The sequence below is a fragment of the Purpureocillium lilacinum genome, assembly GCF_023168085.1.
Source record: "Purpureocillium lilacinum CBS 284.36 DNA, scaffold_4, whole genome shotgun sequence".
In the NCBI taxonomy this organism is placed as follows: domain Eukaryota; kingdom Fungi; phylum Ascomycota; class Sordariomycetes; order Hypocreales; family Ophiocordycipitaceae; genus Purpureocillium; species Purpureocillium lilacinum.
In genome coordinates, this window is record NW_027072114.1 from 1,681,099 (window position 1) to 1,707,768 (window position 26,670).

At 57.6% G+C, this 26,670-nt stretch overlaps 8 protein-coding genes across 8 annotated transcripts; 5 read left to right on the forward strand and 3 right to left on the reverse strand.

Moving 5' to 3' along the window:
- Nucleotides 1–2,396: 2,396 nt before the first annotated feature.
- Nucleotides 2,397–3,629, reverse strand: PLICBS_005694 (uncharacterized protein; the record flags this gene model as incomplete). The annotated part of the gene is made up of 4 exons (XM_065600783.1): nt 2,397–3,174; nt 3,240–3,386; nt 3,448–3,556; nt 3,611–3,629. 4 exons carry the CDS (start codon nt 3,627–3,629, stop codon nt 2,397–2,399), a joined length of 1,053 nt encoding a protein of 350 aa, XP_065456855.1.
- A 3,648-nt stretch (nt 3,630–7,277) lies between these two features.
- PLICBS_005695 (uncharacterized protein) lies at nt 7,278–7,766 on the forward strand (the record flags this gene model as incomplete). Its single annotated transcript, XM_018319393.1, has 1 exon — nt 7,278–7,766. One exon carries the CDS (start codon nt 7,278–7,280, stop codon nt 7,764–7,766), a length of 489 nt encoding a protein of 162 aa, XP_018181867.1.
- A 529-nt stretch (nt 7,767–8,295) lies between these two features.
- On the forward strand, nt 8,296–8,884 carry PLICBS_005696 (uncharacterized protein; the record flags this gene model as incomplete). The annotated part of the gene is made up of 3 exons (XM_018319394.2): nt 8,296–8,455; nt 8,528–8,634; nt 8,708–8,884. 3 exons carry the CDS (start codon nt 8,296–8,298, stop codon nt 8,882–8,884), a joined length of 444 nt encoding a protein of 147 aa, XP_018181868.2.
- A 1,520-nt stretch (nt 8,885–10,404) lies between these two features.
- On the reverse strand, nt 10,405–11,129 carry PLICBS_005697 (ubiquitin-specific protease otu1; the record flags this gene model as incomplete). The annotated part of the gene is made up of 2 exons (XM_018319395.2): nt 10,405–10,884; nt 10,956–11,129. 2 exons carry the CDS (start codon nt 11,127–11,129, stop codon nt 10,405–10,407), a joined length of 654 nt encoding a protein of 217 aa, XP_018181869.2.
- A 1,865-nt stretch (nt 11,130–12,994) lies between these two features.
- Nucleotides 12,995–16,061, forward strand: PLICBS_005698 (uncharacterized protein; the record flags this gene model as incomplete). The annotated part of the gene is made up of 5 exons (XM_018319396.2): nt 12,995–13,302; nt 13,364–13,466; nt 13,531–14,401; nt 14,465–15,024; nt 15,090–16,061. 5 exons carry the CDS (start codon nt 12,995–12,997, stop codon nt 16,059–16,061), a joined length of 2,814 nt encoding a protein of 937 aa, XP_018181870.2.
- A 1,424-nt stretch (nt 16,062–17,485) lies between these two features.
- Nucleotides 17,486–18,418, reverse strand: PLICBS_005699 (uncharacterized protein; the record flags this gene model as incomplete). The annotated part of the gene is made up of 1 exon (XM_018319397.1): nt 17,486–18,418. One exon carries the CDS (start codon nt 18,416–18,418, stop codon nt 17,486–17,488), a length of 933 nt encoding a protein of 310 aa, XP_018181871.1.
- An 843-nt stretch (nt 18,419–19,261) lies between these two features.
- On the forward strand, nt 19,262–20,098 carry PLICBS_005700 (uncharacterized protein; the record flags this gene model as incomplete). Its single annotated transcript, XM_018319398.1, has 1 exon — nt 19,262–20,098. The coding sequence occupies one exon, from the start codon at nt 19,262–19,264 to the stop codon at nt 20,096–20,098; it is 837 nt and encodes a 278-aa protein (XP_018181872.1).
- Nucleotides 20,099–24,216: 4,118 nt separating this feature from the next.
- Nucleotides 24,217–26,299, forward strand: PLICBS_005701 (uncharacterized protein; the record flags this gene model as incomplete). Its single annotated transcript, XM_018319399.2, has 5 exons — nt 24,217–24,505; nt 24,590–25,212; nt 25,278–25,592; nt 25,658–26,041; nt 26,126–26,299. 5 exons carry the CDS (start codon nt 24,217–24,219, stop codon nt 26,297–26,299), a joined length of 1,785 nt encoding a protein of 594 aa, XP_018181873.2.
- Nucleotides 26,300–26,670: the final 371 nt, after the last annotated feature.

The following is a 26,670-nucleotide window of genomic DNA, read 5'->3' on the forward strand; positions in this document are numbered from 1 at the left end:
AGTAATTTATATTTATAGGCTAGGTAATATAAAATTAGCTAGAAAAATATTAATTATAGAGCTATCTATATAGCTAGACTTTTTTATTTATATAAATAATATTACTTTTAATAAATAAAAGCTAATTAATTAATTTATATTAATTATATTATAAGTTAATAAAGTAAAGGTATATATCTTTAATACTTTTATAATTATAATACTTTTATCCTTTTATAATATTTTTTCTATTTTATAATATATAATTAATAAATAGCTTAAATTAAGCTTAAGCTTTAATTTAAAAAAGTAACCTTTAATATCTCTTAAATTAAATTAATTCTTTTTTTATACTTAAATATAATAATATTAATAATATTAATATTAATAATATTAAAACTTAATTAAAATAACCCTTTTATTATAATTATAATATTAACTTTAATAAAGATTTAATTTAATACTTATATATTAAATTTAATTAAATATTTAATAAGTCTTTAAAGTATCTTTAAATTATAATAAACTATTTTATAAATTTTATTATATTATTATTTATTAAAGTAATATAAAGCTAAATTATAAGTATTTAATTTAATTATAATAAAAGCTAAACTTATAACCTTTTATTATAAATAATTAAGCTTATATTTTATATATAAAAATATTAAAATATACTCTTTTATTTATTATTAAAATTTAATTAATAGACTAACTTTAATATATAAATATTTTATATCTCTTAACTTTAATATAAAGACTAAAGCTTAATAAGTTTAATTAATAATATATTAATAAGTCGTTAGTAACTATCCTTACGCGCTTAGCGTTATATAACCCCTCTAGCTAGCCCCGGCATGCGTGCCTAACTAGTATAGTCTCCTCCTTAAGGTAACCCGGTTTCTATCGGGCGTTGCCCCTGATACCACCACTGATCCTCAAAACCATTATCTACTGTTATTAGAGCTGCCGCCAGAGACTGCATCTCGAGAGCACGACCCCGGGCACGATCGTCAAAGTAAGCCCCGTGCTGTCCTTCATTAATAGTGCAGTCCGGTGATACGGGAAACGGAGAAGAAGCCACCGTCCAAGGCATTTCGTCCTCTCCTAAGCGGCGTTGCGAGGGGATGGCGGGCAAAGCCTTGTAAAGCCGTGGAGGTGACCTTCGGCGTGGAAGTGCCGTTGCGGTCATTGGCTCCGGGTCCGCATCCCAGGGGCTGTCGTTGAACGGCGGCGGAGCAGAGTTGCCTCTGTATATCCCTGCGGTGCTGCTTCTAGTGGACCTCGAGCGAGATCTTGACCGTGACTGCTCTTGCCCAGGGCGTAGTGCTTGAGGAACGGCAAGGCGAGTCATGGGGGGTTCCTGCTCTTGCATCGTGACACTTGCGGCGGGTATCGCTCGGGCATGGTGGTAGTAGTGGTAGTACTGCCGGTGGTTGTGGCAGGAGCAAGCGCAACGGTCGTGAGAATCACACGAGTGGTCGTCGGCCAAGAAGTTGGTGTTGGGTGGGACGCGGCGACGAGGGCGGAGGCCCTTGGACATGTACGTGAGATGGCGTGTCTTCGACGTACGCCATGTCAACCCGAGCTCGACGTGGACGTAGAGGCCAGGCCGGCCTTCCAGATTGGGCTGATGTCTGTCAAGCGCCATCGTCGGAGTCTTTGTGTCGGGCGCCTGGAGGTCCAGACAACGTCGTGCCGTCGGGTCGACGATGAAGTGACGACGTCGCGATGAGACTACTTTCTCCGTCGGAGCGGTCGAGATCGGAGAACGAACAAGACCGTGGAGAAGACGACGCTCTTCGTCAGTCGCTGTTTGGGGGTGTAGCAGGTCAATGTGGTGTGGAAACCAGGATACGTTTTCTCGTGGCGAAACGGACCGTGAGCGGGACAGGGTCATGCGTATCTAAAGAAAGCTGGCTGATCCAGCACAGCCGCCAAAAGATCCCAGGCGTAATGGCGTCAGCCCAGCATTTAGTAGGATCGATCCCCGCCAGACCATAATAAGCACACACATTGGTGGTTTCATCCAACAGCAGCCTGCGGTGGGCACATGGCGCGCGGGGTTGGACCATCACTGCGCCGGCGATGCGCGTACCCGAAGAGAAGACGTGGACGATGGTGCGGTTCCGACTGTATTGTGCCCAGGGCGCAATATCCTGAGCGATATCCTAGGCCAAAAAACCCGACCATCGCAACGCCAGCGTCTCGTACACACACCCCCTTGTCCACGCGGTCGTCTAGAAGGACGTGAAAAGATTAAAGTGCTCTACTACTTGTACGGCCAAACGCTCGCCCGCGCCACCCATGGCGCACATGCATGTAGCTCAACGATGGGTATGAGGCATCAGAAGTAGAAGACAAGGGAGGAGAGCGCACGGCTGCCTTGTAAGTATTCCAACCGTTCGATCCCGCTCTCATTTTCCGTGGCCCGTGTCTGCGCCGACAGCAGAGTCGGTACCTTTCGTGCTCGACCTCGCCTGGCCGTCACCATCCTCCCAGAACTTGGCAGCCTGGCTGCTTTGCCCCTTGGCAAGGCCCCGAAGATCAAACGGATCCACCAGTGTTTGCCAAAACGGTCGGGGGTCTTTAAATCCGGGTCCCTCAACCTCGGTGACCCCATCCTGGGCCAAGTATATCATGTTGTTGCGAGGTAAATAGCGCCTAGGATGGCGAGCGTTGAAGAGGGCGCAGTTGCAAGCCATGACAGCAGCCTCGAAGACGTAGAAGAACCACTCATAGCGAATAATCGGTGACATGGACATGGGGTCGAATCCGGCCTCCCTGAACTTGAGCTTGGCAACGCTGAAATACTCGACGATGCGGTAGATGGTCCGCACCAGGATGAGGCCGGTGCTCACATAGAGCGTTATCAGGGGCCCACGCAAACGGGGGCTTCTTATCCCCCGCACACTGCACCGGCGGTGAAATAGGGCTGCGAGCAGAATGAAGCTACCCACCACGAAGATCTGAATCAGGAGCGACGCCTTGATCAACGCATGGCCGGCTGCCATTTCGCTGTCGCTCAGCGACTGGTTGGCCGAGTACGACGCACCCCAGCCGTTGAGAGCTTCGACAATGGCGGAGACAAAGCCGAAAGTTGTGAGGACGCGTCCGGGGTGGAGGGGCGACAGGTAGGGCACGTAGTAGAGAATTCGGCCAAGTACATGGTAATTTTGCAGCTCCAGTAATGGCCTATAGACAGGTACCAGTCAGCGACACGTTGTCCCATAGATGGAGGGCGCGGGGCGGCATCTCACGGAGCGGCATAAGTGATGCAGATGCTTGCGATGTACACGTTGAGGTTGTCATAGTGAAAGGCTCCGTACTCGCGCAGGACGAATCCAACGACGAAGAGCAAACAGCAAAATGGGAAAAGAGGCGTCAACTTCCAGCACTTATAATGGCTGTTGGCTGCGTAAGCTCATGTGTTTTTCTTTCCTGCATCCACGGGCGGATCGAACATACCACGCCTGCCAGGTGTGCCATACCCCCGAAGCCAGGAACGCTATCGCGAAAAAGATTGCGGCCCCCTTGTTCGGGGCGTAGAAGAAGTAGCTCCCGTCGACTACCAACCCTGGATCAGTCTCGAGTCAAATGGAATGAATGGGGGTGGGTTTCGTCGGCTCACCGTACTTCCCGTCGGACATGATGACTGTCTGCGTGGCGAGCTGGTTCTACTCGGCTTCGCCATCATCCCATCGATGCCGCCTCTCTCGACTTTATATCTGTCCATGGTCGCGTTCATGTCTCACACCATTCGACATACGCCCGGCAGGCGAGAGCGAGGGCCATCATGCTGCCTGCCGGCCGTATTGGTCGTATCGGCCAGATGCGAGATGCGAGAGCCGCCCGCCCCACACATCCCGCCCCCTGGTCGTGCGACTCGTGCCGTGGGTGCAGCGCCCCCGTCGTGTTGCCCGTGTCGTGACCACCAGCTACCCACAACCCAGCTCGTGATGAGCGCCATGACAGACAGACTGACAAGCTTGGCACCGCATACCTCCATGCCTCGCTCCATGTGTCTGGTGTCGAATTGTTCGGTTAAAGCTCCACAGGCTGCAGCGGCTACCCCTGGTGAGATGTTCCGGCGGAGTCAAATTACCGGGGGCGCCACGTCCACGGCTGAGCTCGCGCCATGCGCCCTGAAAAGCTGTCACCATCGACTTGCCAAGCACAGTTGTGCAATGCCGATGCGGACAGGTCCTTGCTGCCGGACGCGACAGCTCATGGCTATATTCCGCAAGGCCAACGGCGGTCGGGGGAGGCACTCGCAACAGAGGAGATCTAGAGAGTCGAGTTACAAATCAGGCGCGGATGGCCGTTGACGGGTACGACGCTGTCGCACCGTGCCGGGTGCGGCTGTGCCTTCCAGCATTACCGCTCCTTCGTGGCTCCACCTGAGCCAGGCCGGAGGTGTGTGAAGACTTTGAAAGTGAGTGCTTGGCTGGAGCCTGGTTCAGGCGCTCATCGGCATCTGTGAATGCGGCGGCTGCTCAAAGACGCCATGGCTGCCCCAACGGCTACCCGCAACGTTCCTCGTTGCAGGGAGTCCAAGGCTATACCGTCTTCATCACTCATCGTCAGTCCAGTCACTCAGCTCGCCATTGGAGTAGTCCCATTGCACGGGGATGTGCTCGCCCGCTTCTCCGTAGCCGTCCACCCGACCCCGCCACTCTCCAGCGCATATTTTCGCTGCGACTCTGAGCATCAGAGTTAACAGATGCGTTGGAGGCCCGAGTAACAGTTCGTATGTCTTGGAAATGAGCGAAAGAGGCAATCTCTTCGCCAGGCCCCCTGCGTCCGGTCTGCCATTGGAACAAGGCTGGCCGTCGGGCTCTTCGTCCTTGGCTGCTGAAGTCGGCTCGGACCGATCCTTGGCATTTCGACGCCTAGCACTTGGGCGTGATACAGCGAACCCCGAGGAGCCGCCCTCATCCTCATGCAGCGAGTCCACGTCGAAGAATTCGTCGCACGCAATGAATTCTGCGTTCGGGCTGCTGAAACGTGCGTAATCCTCAGATGCACGACGGTCGCTTCTGATGGTATGGTCGCCGTCACCGCTACACGACAGCACACCAGGCAACTGGGTGTATGGTCCCGCCGGATAAGAAGACCCCGAGGTGCTCAGTGACATTGACGATTCTATGCTGTAGAATGTGTCATATGAGCCCGCCTGCGACGCAGCCGGAGATGATTCTGGGATATCTTCAGGTCCGTCGGCGTCTGTGGGCTCAAGTGGCAATTGGAAGCGATCCAGCACGTCTGCTGGGACAGTGAGCCGCCGCCCCTTGCAAACTCGCGAAATATCTTTCGCCTCAAGGGCCTGATTCGAGCTTCGCCAGTCAGCTACATCTTGAGCAGTGCGGCAAGGCACACTTTGTGCGAAACTGCCCTGCTCCGACGGTGAAAGGGGGTTCGGTGCAACAGATTGCCGCCTAGAGGCACTGCCTGCGGGCCAGCAAGGCGCCGGCAAAGATTTGGATGGCCCGAAAACTTGACTGGCTTTGCGTTCCTCGGACATCGGCGGCGGCGTGCCGTGACGCGCATGAGCCGACATGAAATGCCCTGGGGTGCGCGGATGGCTCAATGTAATTGAGACGCCCTGCAAGCCTCTTGAACCAGACCAGGTGCTGGCGCCTGCAGAGGGTGCTAGAATCCGTCGCGATGATTGCGCAGTCTCGACCGGGTTCAGGGGCAGTCTGCCTACCCACGGTCGTTTCCTGACGGGCTCATCCGGTGCCTCTGGAAGGGCGACGGTGAAAGACCGCCGGAAGGGGCATTGGGTCTTCTCAAACTGGAGGACGCTGCTCAGGATGTCCCGAAAGCTGCGAGCCATCACTTGCTCCTCGTACGTGGCGACTGGAAGCTCGATCCTCCAAAAATGGGGCCGCCGAATCTGCAGTACAAATCTGCTGTTATCCTCATCCACGCACCAGCACTGGCTTTTAGGCAATATAGGCTGCAAAGCCGATCCGCCGCTTAGGAAAGCAACCGAGCCGGGAGCGCGGTATACACGAAATGTCCCTGTAGCACCCGTCAGCCCCGCGACCCCGGAAACGACGGCATTTCGAGTCAATATTTACCGACGGCAATGATACGTTCAAGCGGAGATTTCCACGGCAGGGAGCCGGCATCGATATCGGGGTTCGTCTTCGTGGCGGGTGTGGCATCGAGTACACGACTGGCCCGTGCTTCGAAGGATATGATCTTGACATCCGGATGGCTGAAGAGGGTCTCAACGCCGGCTTTCGAATCAATGCCCGTGCCAGCCAGCGGCGTGGCCATAGGCGCCGTCGAAGCTCGCCGGGGGGCCGGGGGAGACGACGGAGTATCCATGTGGCGGGAAGAATGAGGAGTTATCGCGCAGGAGCACGGGCGGTAGCGAATGAGTGTCGAACCGCAGACATGGCGACTAACGCGACTGGGACGGCTTGTAGGTTCCCAACCATGCCTTCTCGCGGGGCCGATGGCGAGTCCCAAAGATGCAGCGGCTCTACGCGACGGGACCGGTGGCCGTTCGACTGTCTGGTACAGTCGGAATATGTGGCGACGGGAGGATGTTTCGGCTCGAGGATGTGCTGGACGTTGGCGGCTGAAGGTTGCATGCTCCGACTGAGGGGCAGATTGGCAGAGTGTGCTCAGGGAGTCCACCCACTGGCACATTGAAAGCCCGCTGAGGTGCCGTACTACCGTAGTACTAAGTACGACATATATTAATACTTAGCTAAGCTATCGTTATGCTGTTAAGGTACCTATTTAGAGCACCGGTATATACTTCAGGACTTATAGCTACTATTATTAACTAAATACCTTTAGAAATACTTAATATACTTATTATAAGTAGCTTAAAAATAATAATTTAATATATATATAATTTATAAGTTAATCTATATTTATAATATTTTTACTATATTATTATAGCTAAGTAATTTTACCATAAAATATTAATTAAGAAGATAGTTATTAATATTATAAAGTATTGTTTCTAGGCGTATTTAAGTAATTAGGAATTTAATAATAGCCGAACCTTATAACCCAGGCAATTCCAGACTCGGATCGATCTGCGTGCACATTTAGCCCTGATGAGCCCACTTGCGATATCAGGAGCAGAAACGTGGGAGCCTGGCCTGACTACCCACTAGACGGCGTGTCGAGGCGAAGGCATTCTCCCAAGGCGCTGCATCACAGCCACCACAAGATTCGCCGCGTTGTGTATTATCGAGGGGAGCGCAACTAGAGGCCCGCATCACAAGCCGACGGAGCTTCGTCGGCCTATACCACGACCGACCGACGCCATGGACGTCTTCATTCGAGAGGAGCAGCCGGGCGACGAAGCAAACATACGAGAGGTAATAGACGCCGCCTTCAAGGATGCCCCATACGGCAGCGGCACGGAAGGGGCCATCGTCGAGAAGCTTCGCGGCGCCGGGGCGCTCGACGTCTCCCTCGTGGCGACGTTGGACGGCGTCGTGCACGGGCATGTTGCCTTCTCGCGCATCACGGTGGACGGCCGCTGCGTAGGTTGGTCCGGCCTCGGGCCCGTCTCGGTGCGGCCCGGGTTGCAGGGCCAGGGTATCGGCCAGTCGCTCGTGGAAGAGGGTCTGCGGCGGTTCCGAGCCACGGGAGCGAGCGGCTGCGTTGTTTTGGGCAACCCGGCCTACTACAAACGCTTCGGCTTCCACAACGACGAGCACCTGCGCCTCGAGGGAGTGCCCGCCAGCCACTTCATGGTCCGGCCGCTTCGAGACACGCATGCGCCGCCGCGGCAACGTCGCATACCATGAAGCGTTTTCGACGGATTGAGTGGCGACGGCAAGGCATCAATTGGTGATGCGTGACATGCGGGGGCGCAGGGAGCGACCAGCGCCTCGCCAACGAGAGCGGCACTGCGTGTTGGTTTACGAAGTCGAGCCGAAGGAAACGCGACCGGGACCTGTTGCTAATAGTACTCACAATTCCACCACGCCTCCGGGAAGCCCCGCTATTCTAGGTTGACGGCCGGGCAGCCTGGGCTGTGTGTGCTCCATACCTACTCGAAGGTAGGCAAGCGACGTCATAGCACTGTAGCAGACAGTACCCCACGCCTTCCAATTACGACTCGAAAAACGTGTGGTGTATCACCTACCCTGCCTGCACACTCTCCCGAGTCCCTCGTGCGTGCGAGAGCTTCACCCATCCAGCCTTGGAGCTACCCCTACCAGACCAGGCTGCATCCCACCTCCCAGCCATTATTTGCCCACTTTGCCCATCCGCTCTTCATTCCTCTCGGAGCTGCTGCTCGTGGGCGACCCAGGCGTGCCCTTCACTGCCCAAATGCCCGACGCTCCAGAGCCCGAGCGCCGCAAGACCGCCGATGGCCTTAAACAAGTCCTTGATCATGGCGTCGACGCTGAGCGGCTCAGAGCCAAGTTCGACGTCTCCCACTTTGACCTCAACGCCATGATCCGCGGCGCCCAACTCACCCTGGTCGGAGGTTAGCAGCGAAACGGATTTATCAATTCACCCCAAGCCCGTGGCGCTGAGTACCGGCTGACTCCGAGTCAAGCTCACCGAGCTTTGCAGAACCCTGCGCTCTTCACCAGCGACCACTACCGCCAGGCTGCTCTTGCAGTCATGGCAGGTATCGCCATCAGGCTCGTCGTGGCCATTCCTGTAGGTCCCCCCGGAACACCACTCGCACGCCCGGTGACCGAGCCAGGCTGATCCAAGGCCACGCAAATCGCAGATCTGGGGTGTCAGGGTGTTGCTCTGGCTCATGGCACTGGTTTACCCCATGGACCAGGTATCCTGGGACGACTCGCTTGTTGACGGACTTAATTTCGTCGGCGAATATGTCCTCCAGCTTCCCTTCTTTCTCATGGCCCTTATGCGGTACCTTGTACCGACTCTGGATAATCTGTGAGAAGAGCCTTAGCAGCAAGCCAGGCCCACCGTGCACTTGCTCATGATGATTCAGGTTCATGCAGTCCCTTCAGTGGGTCGACGTTACATATGTCCAAAAGCACAAGAGCGAACACCCCGACCAACTTCGGGACATGTACTACCCGAACCTGCGACAGTACCGCGTTGTGGACGGGAGCACACACTCGGAAAGCACAGCCCAGGCCCTCTCCATGTTCCTATACAGGTTTGCCCGGAGAGGCTGTATATCAGTCGCCATATTCGCACTTTCTTACCTACCGCTGGTCGGAAAGTTCGTGCTGCCCGCAGCCAGTTTCTACACCTTCAACAGGGCCGTCGGTCTAGGTCCTGCGAGTGCCGTCTTCGGTTTGGGAGTGGTGCTGCCCAAGCGGTATCTCATCATCTTCCTTCAGTCATACTTTGCATCCCGAAGCCTCATGCGGGAACTCCTTGAGCCTTATTTCGCTCGCATTCGCTTCTCCCACGCCGAAAAACGCAATTGGTTTAGAAGTCGTGAGGGTGTCCTGTTCGGGTTCGGACTAGGCTTCTACATTCTTATTAGGGTCCCCCTTGTTGGAGTTTTCATATACGGCATCGCGGAGGCTTCCACGGCATATCTCATTACTAAGATCACTGACCCCCCTCCTCCTCCGGCAAAAATGAAGGAATTTGTGTCTGGCCAGCAGGAATGGAGGAATAAGCACGAGTTTCTAAGCCTCTCACTCGCAAATTTGGATACCCTTGACCCCAGTCCTTGGCCACTGGAGAGCAGACCGCCAAGTTAGCTTGGCACCACCACACTCACGGCCTGTGCTGGCGCTGCAGAGTTACAGACACAACACGCAGTCTTCGCATGCGTTTGATGCATGCCTACATAGCTCAGCTCTCATCGAGCCAGCCGATTGTTAGACTCGGCGGAATGCGGAACACGAGAGACGGATGAGCCATAGTACCGAGTCACAGCCCGTTACTACTCCGCCCCATATCGATAAAGCACGGCAATCCTTGGAGAGGCTATACGGACCAAACAAGATGAAGTTGGTCAACACTTCCCCGGTCAAATTCGGCGGCGAATAGCCCGAGTATGATGCGCCACGGTTGTCCACATCATGGGGCTCCCGTCCCTCTCGCCTAGCAACTGGGTAGACTATCTGCCTGTCCTGCCGGCCAGGGAAAGCTACCGGGTGCAGTGGCGATGCTAGTAAGCCTACACCTAACGCCAGCGTCATTGCCAGCCTGGTGCTATAGCAACGGCGTCAGCAACTGCGAGTCTCAAAGACTGGGCGAGCGGCGAGACATTGTGCGAGGGCAGGAATGCAATGTGTCGCATGGAAGCCATGCACCAACAGGGCCGATCGGGGACGATATTTGTTAGGCTGCAGTATATTTGACTTTGGTGTAATGCCAGCTGCCTACCATGCCTAATTCTGATTGCAGTGCAGGAAAAATCTGGGATAGTGAATGAGAAAAAAAAGGGGGGGGGGGGGGGGGGGGGGGGGCAGAACTGAACGAGAATCCCGGTCAGACGTCTGGGATGACAGAGAATTGTGTATGCCCAGTATCGTCGAGGTGTCGTTTCACTGCACCGTCGCCTTGCCCGATGAAGTCGCAGCTTTGAGCATTGCACTTGCGGAGCACAGCGTCTCCCTCTGTGTCGGCAATCTCGGTCAGTTGAACGTGCCCAGTCAGCTCGGCATGCTTTCTCCCTTCGTGTTGGCCCGATCCAATCCAGCCGCAACCTGGAACGTCACATTTGAGAATGAGGCCTTCGGTGTCGGTATAGTAGTGGGCGGAGTTGAGCCTTTGCACAAGTTGCTGCGTCCTCTGCAGAACTTCATCGTCCTCGACGGGCCAAAGTGTTCGGTCCACTTCCGGCGGCAACAAGGCGGCAAGATGGGGGGCGTCGGAGTAGGAAAAGGCCACACGATCATAGTGTATGCCCGAGTAAACGAGGATGCATCGTTGCAGCTTGTCCTCGCCAAACTTCATCAGATTTTGCGTCTTGCAAGGTTGGAAGTTGTCAGCCGCTGGCTACTGTCGTGCGTGGCATGTACTAGCACTCTTTGCCTCACCTGTACGTCGTACGTGCATATCTGGATGTCAAAGATTGATGACAGGATACTGAGCTCGATGCCACCACCCCAGCGATCTGGATCCTGGATGCTCCGACAATACTCGGCTGGGTCGCAACCCAAGACGGCTTCCGAGTAAACGTCCAGATGCTCGTTGATATAGTCTGCCATCATGCGCCGTAAATGGTGAGCGGGAAGCTGTTGCGGAAGCGCTCCACCGAACGCAGTGAAGAGGCAGCTGTTGTCGCTGGGCATGATTCGAAGCACTGGTGCTGGTTAGCAACGGCCGGCGCAAGCGATGTCGGTTGGTGTAACTTGCACAGAGTCCCCTCTCTCTCTGGCCACGGCACAACCATGTCATCGGCGGAGTCGTTCTGCGCGGAAGGCCGATTCCCAACCTTGTCCCTCGGCAAGTCGCGGGCTCCGGTAGTGCTCTCCGGAGGCGTGTCATTCGACTCGTCCGGTACAACTGTCAGAGTCTCTCCATGAAGCCCGAAGGATCTCGCAGCCTCATGAGCGTAGCTGGGGCCAAGCGTTTTCATCGCCATCGGAGGACCATACTTGACAATGAAGCGGCGGATCCCTGTCCTGGCCTTGATCTCATCTAACAGGGCTTCAACGGTGGCATCGTCGTCGAGTTCCAGTATTCCCGTGCCTGACGGACTCTTGAAGCGGGTTCTCATGGCCTTTACCCTGGGGCTTGTTGTACAAACTTCGCTGGGATGATCCGCCACGACAGAGGCCCAGCGCACTCTCTATGCGGGCCCTCTCACTGCGCTCGATGCAGCGTATGTTGTTGACTGTCGTCACAGTCCGGTATTGTACCCGAAGTGGAACTCGACCAGGAGCTGATATATTGGCGTCGCTGTGGTAACTGGTAAGTCACGACAGAGCCAGCGGAGTGTACGCGGATAATTATTGTTCACCGGAGCCGATAGGAGCAGAATGGGGATGCGTGATGCTGCTGAAGAACCGAGAGTGGTGTGGGAGCGTCGAGCGATGAGCACTTCAATGGTCGTAAGAGGCGTGCCTGGGGATGATAGTGCCTGGAAGACACGATGAACTGTAAGCACACGTACAAGGTACTTTAAGAGTATGAAGTGCCTGCCTGGTGAACTTGAAAACGGTGGTGCCCCTTGCACCTTGAATCGCTCCTGACTCGGCAACGAAGGGACGTACTCGTATCTACCTGTACCTACAGAGTAGATACCTGCCCACGACTGTCGTCAGGCACCAGCGAAGTAACGAATGGTCTGCCGCCTGGACTTTCCCGAGGTGCCGGTACCTAAGGTACCTACCTAGTAACCAGGTACCTGGTAGGTACTGGGGCGAGTGGGGACGTACCCCGGGTGCCTCGTTCGGCGAAGACGTCCATGAGTACAGTACCTGCCCAGGACCCAGAGTACCTCATTCAGATGTCCTGCCAAAAGTGGCTTAAATCGCATAGTGCGCCCACACTGGGTACTTAGTGGTGCTCACTCACAACTCACAATGCCTACCTTACCTGAGGTTCCACCTAAGAAGGTACTCCTTACAGGGCGCTCTGTCGCTAGAAAACTGACGGCGCCATTTTGCCAGCCATGATACGGAAGATGCCCGGAACGGATGGCATATACAAATTCATATTTAATTACTTCTATCCTTGTATAATGACTTGCCAACCATAATAATGTACCCTATAGACGACGTGTGGGAAAGAGGCGGCCCGCGTTGTGCCAGGATCTCAGTCTGTGGGCCGGAGAATCCCAGGCTCAAATTCGCACCGTGTGGCTTGACAGGCTCGGAAGGGTCGCAAGTCGTTGCAAGTTGATGGATGCGCATCTGCCCAGGTCCACCGCGTCCGCATCCACGCGCTCCCTCCTCCCACCTCTACACTCGAGGTCCGGACACGCGACGACAGCGATATCTGTCCTCACGAGCGAGCGTACAAACCGCACCGCAGTCTACGCTGCCAATCGGCGGCGTTGCACCTTTGCGATCACACGCCCGACACTGCCAACCGCTCTTGCGTCTGCGCAGTCAGCCGCGCACCCGCCGCCATGTCCGGGCGACGGGTTAGACCAGCGGACGCCGTCGAGGCCGACCGAGATGTCGAGATGAAAGACCGCGACGACAACGACGTCGCAGATGAAGTCGACGATGATGCTGGCGGTGGAATGAGCCGGGAAGACGATGCCGAAGACGACGCCGAAGACGACGCCGAAGACGACGCCGAAGACGACGCTGAAGACGACGCTCAAGACGACGCCCAAGACGACGCCAGCGACGACAATGGAGGCGCGCAAGACCACGACATGTTCCAAACCATCCAGCGGCTCTCCACCTATCTATGCACCGTCGAAGAGGAGTGAGCTCGCGCCATAGCATTCATATCTGGACCCACCCGAAGTTGGCTAACAGTTACACAGCGGTGAAGAATTAGCAGCAGGTTTCCAACGCATTCCCAATCGGCGCGTATTGCCTGACTACTTCGAAGTCATATCCGAGCCTATCGCCTTCAGCACCATCCGTGTGAGTGGCAGCGGCTATAGAACCGCTGGAGTCTGGTGGCCAGCGCTAATCGACAGAACTATAGGGGAAAACACAAAAGAAGCTATACACGACGTTTGCCGAATTTGTCAAAGATGTGGCCCAAATTTGTCACAATGCGCAAGTTTATAATCGACCTTCTGCGCCCATATTCGGAGCTGCCGTGCGCCTTCGCGAGATCTTCCATGAGGAACTGGGAAAGCTGGTAGACAAAGGCCAGATTACTGTCGATGATGCCGAACTCCCCGACCTGGGTGAGCTTCCGCCAGCGGAAGAGTCCCCCTCACGGGACTCAGAGGAGGAGGATGCTGGGGAGGCAGAAGATGACGAAGAGGAGGATGAAGAGGAGGATGAGGATGATGACTCGTCTGATGATGACTCCGGAGGACGTCGCCGACGGCGGAGGCCCGGCTGGAGACGACCATCCTCGGCTAGCCGGAAGGATCGCGATGGCGACAAGGAGGACGATGCCCACAAGAAGAGAGGCCGCCCGCCAAGCGTACTCACGCCTATGGAGGCCCGCATCTCCTCCATACTCAAGGGCCTAAGGAAGTTCAAGGATGCAGACGGAAGCATGCTAATACTGCCTTTCGAGAAGCTGCCAGACAAGGCTGTGGTTCCCGATTACTACCAGGCAATCACCAACCCCATCGCCCTCGACAACATCAAGAAGAAGGCCAAAAGAAAGAAGTATCTCGACGTGGACCAAGTCCTTGCCGACCTGAATACTATGTTCGAGAATGCCAAGAAATACAACGAAGACGACAGCGAGGTGTACCAGGCCGCAGTTGAGCTCCAAAGCCAGGCCCGCACGCTGGCCGAACAAGAAAAGGCCAGGCCGGACGACGATTTCCGGGATGAAGATGGCAAACTCCCTCTGGCTGAGATAATCTACAATGGGCAGACATGGAGAGTTGGTACGTGCATCGCTTGGCAGCCCGGGGACTGACGATAGGGAGGCTGACAGACTCGCGGTGCAGGCGACTGGGTGCATATCCGGAACCCCAATGACTTGGCAAAACCAATCGTAGCCCAAATTTTCCGAACGTGGCAAGATCGCGGGGGCCAAAAATGGATCAATGCTTGCTGGTACTACCGGCCCGAGCAGACGGTTCATCGTTACGAGAAACACTTTTTCGAGCACGAGGTGGTCAAGACGGGCCAGTATCGCGACCATCAGATCAGCGACGTGCTCGATCGCTGTTTCGTCATGTTCGTGACACGGTTCAACAAAGGGCGCCCACGGGGGTTCCCGCCTGACAAGGAGGTCTATATTTGCGAATCGCGGTACAACGAGGAAAAGTTCCGGTTCAACAAGATCAAGACATGGGCGAGCTGTGTGCCAGACGAGGTGCGAGAGAGAGACTACGAGATGGACCTGTTCAACGCGCCGCGGCGCATGAAGAAAGTTCCCAGCCCGATCAAGCACCTGTTGCGCGAGGATGCCAAAGAAACGGACGACCTCCCGCGCCCTACCTGGGGGAGCCCCAATGCGCCGCCCATCGTGGGTGCTGTGCATCGACGGCCGCCAGAGCCCAATGTGAGTTGCCGCTTCCTGTTATCCGAGGTCCCCTTTCCTTCGCTGACCATCCACTCTGCTGTCAGGAATCGCCTCCGCCCGAGCCAACTCCGCCACCGCAAACCGCCTCGATGGCGGACATGCAAGCCAACACGTTGCGGCGCTCCTCGATGATGTCCATGGCCAGGGACGCACAGGCAGACGTTTCAGCCAGGGCCGCCCAGATTTCGTTTCATCCGCCTGGGCCCTCACCATCGCCCAACTCGTTCAACGCGCAGATGACGCCTCACTTCCAGCCGGTGACCCCGGCGCCGGGCGGCCAAGCGATGCACCAGACCCCAGTGCCGATCCCCCACCCGCCACATCACGCCGCCTCCGGACACCAGATGGGTGGTATGCGGCCTGTACACTACCAGCACCAGCCCCAGCCCCAGCCTGGCTTTGTCCCCAACTATCCACTTGCATACCCGCAGTCTCCAGCAGCGGCACCACATCACCAGCCAATGGCCAACCCGCTCACCGGAGGCTACTCCCAAGGGCACTTAGCTCCAGGAGCTCGTGTGCCTTTCACGCCGGGCGGCAACACGGCCGCGCCACACGCCAATATCTACAACCCGCCGAGGCCGCCAGAAGTCTACACTCTGCCGGAGAACGTCAATGAGTCGATCCCACGTGAGATGCGTGAGGGGTTTCAGCACGATAGCGCAGGACGGATCCTATTCTTCACGGCGCCGCCACTCGATCGAAGCCACGGCGGGCTCGCATCGAGTAGTGCAGCTCTGGGACACAGCGTGAGATATCTTGCCGGACGGGAAGCCTGGCTGTCTGAGCGAACCAGGAAGCGAAAGGAGCGGGACGAGGCGGAGACTGCTGGTGCTGGCGAGAAGCGCAAGAACCCACAGGACCCTTGTCTATTGGCCGAGGACTCTGTGGCGGCGCAAGCTGCCCGAGCTCTGAACCAGTGGTTCCAGCATCTAGGGCAGGGGACGCTTGAGTGGCGAGCAGACGCTGGACTAGACGGGTGGCGCAAAGCGGCTGATGCGAGCGGAATGGCATGATGGATGGAGGTAATGAGAATTCGGACAATGGCCGCGGGATCGAAGATCCGCCGTAGCTCAGAGGGGTGCCTGTTATATGATGGAGAGAGTAAGTGAGACAATGGAGCCATTGGTGTCAAGCTTCCGACTATAATCGTGCCTACCTATGGCCATCGGCAGCAAAACAGTATTGGCCCAGTTTGCCATCCGGACATGCTAGGGACTTGCGAGCAAAATACAGCGACGAACGCATGCTGGATCGTGCTCGGCAGAATGCAAATTTCCAGCGGAGGGTGCGGAGGAGAGGAACGGCCGGTGTGAAGGCACGTCTCACGCATGCGTATTCGTGGTACTACAGTCGCATTGATTGACAAGTGACGGTTGCGTTCTCTACTATGGCCGTGGCGAGTATTGTCGAACTCGAAGTTCTCGAGTGCCTGAGTCTTTTTGTTGAACTAGAATGTAGCCAGCCCAAATCAGGGGAAAACAAGTAGGCTGTTATCAATCTGCGAACCTCTAACGTCCAGATCCCATAATTCGAGCCCCCATCTGTCGAATATGCGATAGTCATTGCTGCTACGAGGCAGATGACGGACAAGATGGCCTTGTTATAGAATGCGCGTCCCATGTGCGCCGAAATCATGCAGCGGCCTCCCGTTGCCACCCCGTCCCTCTCCGCCTAGCCGCTTCGATGACCTTGGCAGAACGTTGTGTAAGCCCTGCCGGACAGCCATACCTATTATGACGCCTCCGGTATTGGTGAGAATGCACGGTGTTGTCCGATTTGGATGCCGAATGGTGATTTATCACAGGGACATCACTGCCCAGGAAAACCCGTACGATTCTGCTTGTAATGCCTGAAAATGTTGACCGGTTGTCTCGAAAAGTCTGGCAATGGATGTTCACCCCGTCGCTGGCCTTGACAAGTCAAGGCGGTTTTCCGCGGCACAGGAAGACATGACCGACACAGGTTGGTGACTGCGAGAGTTTCCAAGATGGATAGAGCTTGGCGGTAAAAGGGTAGCAGGGACTGTTCCAATGAGCCGAGCAGCACTATCGAACAGCCGTAAGACAGGCGACGTCGCGCCTCGTCTGCGGGTGGGAACAGCTGACGCGAGTTGCGGGTTCGTTGAGAGAGTTGAAAGCGCATGCAAATGGATCCGAGACCACAGCAGAGAATATGGAAGACCGTGTACCGAGATGGAGCACAGGGGCCTGAAGATGCATATTTCAACACCTGCAGGGCCATTGACAAGCTTTGGACGGCCAAGGGAAAGCCAGAAACCAAGGTTTCGCGAGCTCAGAGGGCCAAGTATGCGCTTTGCGGACCCCTTGTCGCGGCCAGCATATGTGCTGCTTGTTCGCAAAGCGGAGCAAGAGACGGGCGCCGATCCATTGATACCCGGCTGCCAGGAGCACGAACAGAATTGCACAGGAGAGCGGGCTTACTCCAGCACAACAGCCGTGGGATTGATCAGCGGCTCGCGTCCACCGCCCATCTCCCTCATCGCCCACTCGTAGACAGCCCACTGGACTGCGTTGACGACGAAGGCTCTGATACTGCAGACGGCGATGCCGCGGAAGAAGATGGGCAGGCCGCCCTGCCTGAACGCATCCCGAGCGACAGCCAAAGCGCCCAGCCGTTTCGCACGACGCAGGGGAGGGCCTTCAGGACCCCAGGACTGGGTCTGGAGACGTGTCTTGATGACATCGAGTGGGAAGATGCTGGCCCAGGTGACAATGCCGGCCAAGCCGCCGCAAAGAAGGACCCGAGAGGGGCTGTGGGAGGTGTCGGGCGATGATGGCCAGCAGCGGGTGGCCAGCTCGTAGGACCAGAAGTAAAAGCCGTAGCCAATGCTGTCGCGCAGGGCTGTGACCAAGCCGCCGAAGTAGAAGCCGCGTATGCCACCAGCATTCCAGATGTGACGGGCAACAGCCCAGCTGGAGGCTTCCGGCGTAGAGACCTGAGCGCGGCATTTGACGAGCTCGGTCGGTGTGCTGACGACCCAAGTGGACAGCCCTCCCACGGCGCCGGCAAGCCAGGTTGCCCACAGACTGTCTCGTGTCGACATGAGGCGGTTGATGGCAGCCTCGGAGCGGTTGTATGAGACGAAGAGCAGGGCGTTGAGGGCCCCGTAACCAAGTATGGGTGCGGCGGTGCCCGTGGAGAGGGCGGCGGCGGGGCGCAGTCGCGAGAAGAGACTGGGAGAAGCGGTCGGAAGCAGGGGCGACGACGGCGACGCGCGCAATGGCGCAGGCACAGGCGCAGGCGCCCTGCCCGCCGCGGCCTGCAGGCGGACCTTGACGATGTCGAGGGGATTGCCAATGATGATGCCTATGGCGCCGCTAAGGTAGCCGGCCCAGAAGTCGGCCGACATGGCGGCGGAGACGGTGCAGGCGTAAGGCGAGAGGGCCGAGGGGCAGCGTCAGTCTTCAGACATGCATTCGGCGAAGCGCTGGCGCAGTGGACGCCGACGGACGCGCTTGTGCCGAGGTTGGGGTCGCGACGTGTCGTCGGGCTGGCTCACCATTCGCCAATGGACAAGTCACAAGAGCTCGCTAAAATGTATGACGGAGTGGCGGATGAGGAGGCCAGTATTTGAGGCATCTGGCGAGGATTATTTGTGTAGTGTGTAGTAGCAGTTGCAAGGTGGTTGCAGCTCGCTGCTCCCTCCGGCGCCTGCCGTTTGCGCGCTGCGCTCCGCTCCTCCGCGCCAGGGAAAAAAAAGGGCAGGCGCCCCTCCCCCGCCGCCGCTCCGAATCCCGTGCGCCGACGCCGACGCCGACGTCGCCGCCGCCGCCAGCACTTGCTGCCTGCGCCTGGGCCCTCTCCGGAGACTCGGCCCGAGGCACATGTCACGGGGCAGCGCAGCAAGCCCACTTCTCTCCGCTGCCCCTCTTTCCACCCCGCGTCGGGCTTTACACATTATAAGTTCGCCCAGTTTCACAACCGGCTGGCCATCCGTCGGCAGCGTCACGCAAACAAATCCATCGGCAGCCAACCCGCTCGCACAGCTCAAACCCTGAGAAAACGCAAGAAAACGCGCGCAAGGCAGACAGAGCACACGGCTGTCGCCAAACAGAGAGGGATGCTGCGCGCTCCTTTTAGAAACCCCACAGCAGCAGCAGCAGCAGCAGCAAAGGCGGCCACTTCCAGCACCCAATCGAGCGTGACGAGCATCTGACTATCTTGCCGCTGTGGGTCGCGGCGCGCCATCACTATGGCAGGCCAGCAACGCGCGCCCTTGCCGCCTGTCGAGCGCCTTAGCCCAGCGTGCATCCGCATCCTGGGAGGTAACCCGGGCAAGTTCACGCTGCAAGGTACAAACACCTATCTGCTCGGCACGGGAAGGCAGCGAATCCTCATCGATACGGGGGAGGGCCGCCAGGCCTGGTTGGACTCGCTCAAGGCCACTCTCGAGTCCGAGGCGGCCACCGTTCAAACCGCCCTCATCTCCCATTGGCATCAGGATCACACGGGCGGCATCGCCCAGCTGCAGAGCCTTGCCCCGGGCGCCACCATATTCAAAATGGACCCGGCCCCTGGCCAGTCGCCTATTGAGGACGGCCAGGTCTTTCGTGTTGATGGAGTGACCCTCACAGCGGTGCACACGCCAGGCCACACCGTGGACCATGTCGTCTTCGTCTTAGAGGAGGAGGACGCCATGTTTACCGCCGACAATGTACTCGGCCACGGCACCGCCGTCTTCGAGGACCTGGCAGCCTATCTCGCTAGCCTTTCCAAGATGCGGACCCTCTTCTCCGGCCGCGCGTATCCTGGCCACGGCCCCGTCGTTGAGAACGGGCCGGCGCGCATCGCCGAGTACGTTGCCCACCGGAGGCAGCGCGAACAGCAGGTTCTAGAGGTCATGTCCTCCAAGGCCTCGGCTTGGAGCGCCATGGATATTGTCAAGGTGGTGTATCGGGACGTCCCCGACAGCCTCCACGCTGCGGCTTGCGGGGGTGTCGTGCAGATATTGGACAAACTGCAGCGCGAAGGTCGAGTTGCCGGCGTTGGCGACGAATGGGGTCTTGTTGGCGACAAGCCCGTGCTTTGAGTCTATCATGGTCCATAGCTTGTCCATCAGTCAGCGTGCGTCTACTACTTGTCTGTGTACTACGAACGCGGCCCGTCGTGTCCTTTGGCGCGGGAGCGCAGCGCCGCACATATTGGGGGCTCGCACGAGCGCCCCATACCATCCAAAGTCGCACGTGCATCCGCCGCCGCCGCCGTTTGTTGACGACCGGTCCGCGGCCCACACCTCAGCCGCCTCGCCCGACGTCGGCACGGGGCCTTGTCGTCAGCCCGGCTCCGCCATCGCGATACCGATAGCCCACAGCCGGCGGATCTCCCGCCAGGCGGGGCCCGGCGCCTGAGGATAGCAAGATTCACGTTGAGCGGGTGCAAGATCCTGCCAGGCGAGACCGGACCATGTTGAGCGTGTGACCCGAGCAGCACCAGACGAGTTATTGTACACTCTGGCGTGAAATCCACAGAGCCAGGGAACCCAGGGTGAGAATGCCACCTGGAGGTGCCCTCCTCTAGCCTGCTTCGTTCGTGTGGAGTCGGACGAACACAGCCATGGTAGGCACGTGGGCGAGCAGGAGGTCCCGGCATGTGAGTTTGTGTAAATGTGAGTCTGTCACCCACTCCTGTGTGAGGCTTCGCGCACGGTTGGCGCAGCGCAGGATCGGGGCAATCGAGGCGAGGTTGCTGGGGCGCAACGGGCGTCATGTGCTCACAAGCCCTTGGCCGTGTTTCCCCCGTCCGGAATCACCGGAAGGCGCATCTGCAGTCCATGTTGGGGGTCCCGGTAGCGATTGGGCTCCTGGGGGACCATCGGAGGCTGTGGGGTCACTGGGCTGTCTGCGGTTCGGACAAGGATCCCCGAGTCTTGGCTGGAAAACATTGCATCTGTCAGACGAGATGGATGAAAGCACCAGAGCAGCACCCGATGGCGCTGCACGTTTGTCGAGATGCAAGCTCGCGCCTGGTCGGCGAAAACGCCTTGCCAAGGTCAGTCCAAGGGCGTCCTGGCTCAGGCGAGGCCGGGCACAGGGCGATGATGCGGCGAGGCACTGGAGTCCTGGACTGTGCGCTGCAGCTGCCAGAAGACGGAGCACACGGGTTGTCCCCTCCGGCCAGACCGAGATGGGCCGGCCCATCATGACGTTGACCGTTGGGCGGGGCGCACATGGGCGAAAGACAAGAGACGGCGGCGGAAGCCATCTCTTCTTGTGTCACCGGGGGGGCGAGGGATCGTTGGCGACAAGCTGGCTGGGCAAGCTGGGTTCTGTAAGTCTGGCGGGCCCCCACCACCCCTTGCTCACCATGCCGGGACCCCGGGCGGGTGATGGGTGAGTCGGGCATCGGGGTCCGCTGTCTGACGGGCCCCGCTTCTGTCCGGGAACGGCCATATGACGAAGCTGCCGGCGAACTGAAGGTGGGTGGAGAAGCTGCAAGCACTGTTGAGCGTGACCATGGCTGAGGTTGAGGCTGCTCCGCCGGTCGTCCCCTGGTCCGATGTTTCGATGTGGCTGGCAGGGGGGCGCCGCGCAGTACTGGGCGAGGGGGAAACTAAAAATGAAAGAAAAAAACGAAAGGCAGTCATCAGCACAGGGCCAAGGTACGACGCGGCATCCACAAGTCGATGACAAACGTAGCCGGCCTCCGCACGTCAGCAGCGCCTTGAACCTCTGGGCAACGCGTCCCCGGCGAGTCGACGACTTTGCCCGGGTATCCAGGGATGTCTCATTTCTCGCGTCAGTTGTCGCCATCATTTTCTGCCATAGGAAGCTACATACATACCTTCTAGAGGTGGGAGCCAAGGAACGTGGAGACACATACACGCGGGGCGCGCATCTCGGCGGAGGATCAATGCAACACAATTTCTCGAGAGAAGGAGACGTTGAGCATGAAGCGTGCGGAGTTGAGGAGAGCCACTGCCGGTCTGCGGCAGGGCAACCCAAAGTTGGCGTTGACGTAAACGTCGGTCGACTGACATTCGATGGCAGCGGGCAGAAGCGGATGCCACGCCGTGCTCGCTGGCACAAGCCACGGAGCACCGCGGGCTGTCACTGCCGGCCCGCGGACTTAGTTGGCCTATCACCGCCTTTTCGCTGACATCCATCCTCCACTGGAAGCGACCAGCATCCGGCCACTGGCCCTTCCCGTGGCCGCTGGCCCGGCGGCTGCCCGGGTGGGCTGCCAACCTATGGCTGCCCGAGCTGTGGCTTGGTTTCGGTTGTCAGGAAAGACAGGGTCCCGTCGCCCTTTAGCGCCCCTCGGCAGCCGTCGATATCCTGCGCCACCTGTGATCGCCGTGCAGCAACGTGCAGCGGCGGCGCCTGCGGCTTTTGCTGTCCGGACTGTGATTGTGCGCGGCAGGGTTCTCGTTGCGTCGCGTCGCGGCGCGTTGCGTCTGCATTCTGACGCCTGCCTCTAGTAGTTGTAGCGCTGACCTTGGGCGCTGTAAATGCCCGGATATAAGTACCTACCTACCTTGCCTAAGTATCCAAGGTAGGTAGGTACCTTGGTAGTACCCCATGGCCGCGACAAGTACGTTGAGTAACAGCCTAGCACCACCTTCAAGTACTGCCCGCGGTATCTAGGTCGAGACGGGACGTGTAACCAGGTATTGACGTACTACTGGGTAAGTTAGGTGTGCCCTGATGCGTCGATGTCCAGCGTTAGGACCTGTGCGCGGTAAAGGACCCAGCACTACGGAGTACTAGACCTGCTAATGCCGACGAACCATTGTTGTAGTGCAGTACAGTACGGGACGGGACAGTGCAGTACCTCGCCCCCGTTCTTGCCGCGCTCGCAGACACCTGTTACTAGAGGTTCCGTGCAGTCCGAATGTGCCAAGCACCACTACGCAGAGTTATTGTTGCCTACAAGGCAAGTCATCTTTGTCGGCGAAGTGGTTCGCGCCTGACTCACCCGCGCGCGTCCCGCCCAGACGTCGTCGACCGGCAACCTAGAATGACGCCTGGCCGCGCCTGCCGACGGGGGACCCTCCCACACGACGTACCTCTGGACGCTGGCACAGTTTTCCATTACCTACAGCAGCACCGCCCTGCACCGCAGCCTGCAGTTGCCAGGTGCCTGCCTGGCGGTGTGTCCGTGCTCCGGAAGCCTCGGGAGTCCCTCGATCGCCCTTTTCCTCGCTTGGGCAAGCCGCCCGGGACCCGTGGGAGGGCTGGTTGCTCAGCGTGACAGTCCCCGCCCACCGGCCAGCTCCAGCTGCCGCCTCCAGCCTCCCGCCTGCCACCCTCCCACTCCCAGCTCCAGCTCCAGTCCCAGCTCCGACCCTCCGCCACTACCAGAAAGTCGAGGTACGCGCCGGCCACCCGGCAGCCCACCCCCGGCGCCGGTCAATAACCGCAGCCTGCGCCGAGGAGCGCCAGCCGTCCATGTACTGTACATGGCCGCCAGCCAGCTCTCGATGCCCTCATCCTGTGGTCGTGCTTGTCACTTGTCCCCATGCCTGGCCCGGCCCCGTCCACCTCACCTCAGTCAGTGGCTCCACGTCTGCGGCAGGCTCGGCCCTCCGTGACCCCAGCTGCCCCAGCGCCGGCGGCGAAATAATAAGAGACCGGAGCCATGTCCGTGACCAGACCTGGAATCTTGAATCTTGACGCCCTCCTTTCCTCGCCGTATCTCAACAGCCCTTGCCGTGCCTTGCCTTGCCTTGTTGCCCGCTTGACGACTTATCCGCCCGTTGAGCTCCAGCCTGCTGCCGGCTGGCGCACGCGCGCTTCCCGGTCTCAGTCTGCATTGACCATCTACCTCGCCTAGTAATTGCCCGTCCACGGTCGACACGTCGCCGTCTTGTGCCCGTACATTCAGCATTCGGCAAGCCGGGAAGGACAGACGCCGTCACGAATCACGGCAGCTGTAAGCCCGCAAGCTCTCGTCGATACCGGTCGCGCATATCCAACGCTGCTACCTGGTGCCCGTTGCGACGTCCGCCTGTCGGGGTTGGCGGCGAGGGCGTGGAGTCGTGGACACTGCGGTGATATCGGCTTCTCCCCCACCACCTCTTGAGTATCTCCAGTCCGAACGCTTTGCCTGCTGCTTCGCCGGGGCAGCTACTTCAGAAGGAACGTCGCCGCCGCCGAATCCCAATCCCCGCTCGGCCATCCAAGTTGTCGCGCCCTGCCTCGCTTTGCCATGAACGTTGCTGCGCCGCTGCGGGTGAGCGCCAGCGCTCTGTTGCTCACCGCGGTGTTGGCCAGCAGGGCGCACGCTCATGGCGACGCCGCGGCTACAGGCATGGGCATGGGCATGGGCATGGACATGGACGGGGATGGGGACATGGACACGGGCATGGGCGAGGCCGGCCACGAGCAATCCGCCTCTCAGTATCCGCCGACGTACTTTGCTCACCCAGGCCACGTCGGGGTCATTTACGCTCACATCGCTCTCATGGTTCTTGCGTGGGTCTTTGTGCTTCCCATCGGTATGTACAGCCCAGCGTAGCGCTGCGTCGCGCGCAGGCGGCCGCCTTGTTCGGCTTCGTGTAACTGACGCTCGCGCCAAAAAGCCGTCATGCTCTCTCTCGCCAAGTCGCGGTATACCGTCGCCTCTCAGCTCTTGTTCTCCATCACCAACGCAGTCGGCATTGGCTTTTCAATCATTTACAACGCCAACACGCCAGACCTGTATCCCAACAATGCCCACCACAAAATTGGATGGATCGTCACGTCCGTCGTCTCGGCGCAAGTCTTTGTCGGTCTGGTGGGCCGCCTTGCCGATGCGGTGACAAGCCGCCGCGCCTGGAAGTCGCCCGAGTCTTTGGCCTTCATGCGCCTTTCGGCCGATTTGCCTGATGATGAGTATCGCATGTCCAACGACAGCGGGCAGGGCACCGAGCCCAACACCGAGTCGCTGCGCTCCAATTCCCTCTCCACTCTCGACGGTGTCGGGGACGACGAGCATGACCTTCCTCTGCACGCTCGGCGCAAGGAATATCAGCACGACGACGAGCTGGCCGACAGCTCTCCGTCTCCTGGCGCCACCAGCTGGGCAGCCACCGGGGCCACACGGGTCATCTCGTCCAGTGCGTGGCGCTACTTCGACCTTGCTTATCGGATAGTCGACCGCATCATTCTGCCATTTGGCTTCATTGCGTTGACCACTGGCATCATTACTTTGGGCCGCTTCTTTGTGAGTCGTGTGTGATAAAATCATCGTGACGGCATCGCTAACCGTTGCACCTCAATCAACGACAGGAAGGAGCCGGCGTTTTCAGCGGATTGGCTCACTGGATCAAGGGAGGCGTCTTCTTCTGGCTTGGGCTCTTCACTCTGGGCCGCTGGTCCGGCAGCTTCGGCGAGCTCGGCTGGGCCTGGAATGTGCGACCTCGCGCGCGGCACCACCAGAGGAGCAAGTGGCGCCCGTCTGCTGAGTTCGTCGAGAGCGCTCTAATCCTGTTCTACGGCTCCACAAACATCTTTCTCGAGCACCTCGGTGGCTGGGGCGGCGAGTGGTCGGCGCAGGACTTGGAGCACATGGCCATCACTGTCCTCTTCATCGGTGGCGGATTGGTAAGTCTTGCGGCCGTTCGCATCCGTAAACGCGGCCTATTGTGCTAACATTGCGTGTCGTCTAGTGCGGGATTCTCGTTGAATCGACGCGCATCCGCGATCTTTTGAACACAACCGTGAGCGACGCTACGCCGGCAGACACGTTTCCCGACGAGGAGCGCGAGCTGCGAAGCCCCCCGACCACGTACGAGTTCTCCCTGAACCCGATCCCTGCACTTGTCATCTTGCTTCTGGGCATCATGATGAGCTCCCACCACCAGTCCACCATGATTTCCACCATGGTCCACAAGCAATGGGGCAATCTTCTCCTTGGCTCTTCCTTTGCCCGTGCACTGACCTATGTTCTCGTCTATCTCCGCCCGCCCAAGTCGGTGTTGCCGTCCCGGCCTCCCACCGAGCTCTTGGCGTCCTTCGGGCTCATTGCAGGCGGTATCATCTTCATGGCGAGTGTAAGTCGGCTGCACATACCATCCTTGCTCCCCCCCCCCGGGCCCCCGGGCGGGATAAAAAGTGGCGTCTAACGGTGACGGCAGAGTTCTGACACGGTCGACGGCATGATTCACTATGACCTAGACGCAATGTTCATGTACACGGTGACGATGGGACTCGTGGGCATGCTGATGGCGTGGGAAGTAGTGGTACTCGCCATCAAAGGCTGGGCTACCCGTAAGGAGAGGCAAACTGCCCCTCGCTTTGCCTATGCTTAAGGAGGCACATTGGCCCGCTTTCAACCCCGGGACACCTTTCCCGCCACCATGTTCATTCTCCAAGCGCGGAATGTTTCGAGGTTACTGGAGGTTCTGAGGCAAGTTTGCTTCAGCTTGGCTGCGATGTTTCTTTTCCTATTCTTTTCGGTTCTCATCCTTCACTGTTCTTCCTTTGAGATACCCTTGACGATTGAATGAGAAGGACGCGATAACGGGCCCCTCTTGGCTTTTCTAGGGCACATGGAGGCGACCCGGGAGGTCAAAGCAGTGGCGGCGGTAGAGCGAGATTTTGAATAATGATAGTTTGGCGTCCGCAAGGCCGCATCGGCTTTCTGTAATAGAGTCGGAGACCCCATCGGAGCGACAATTGG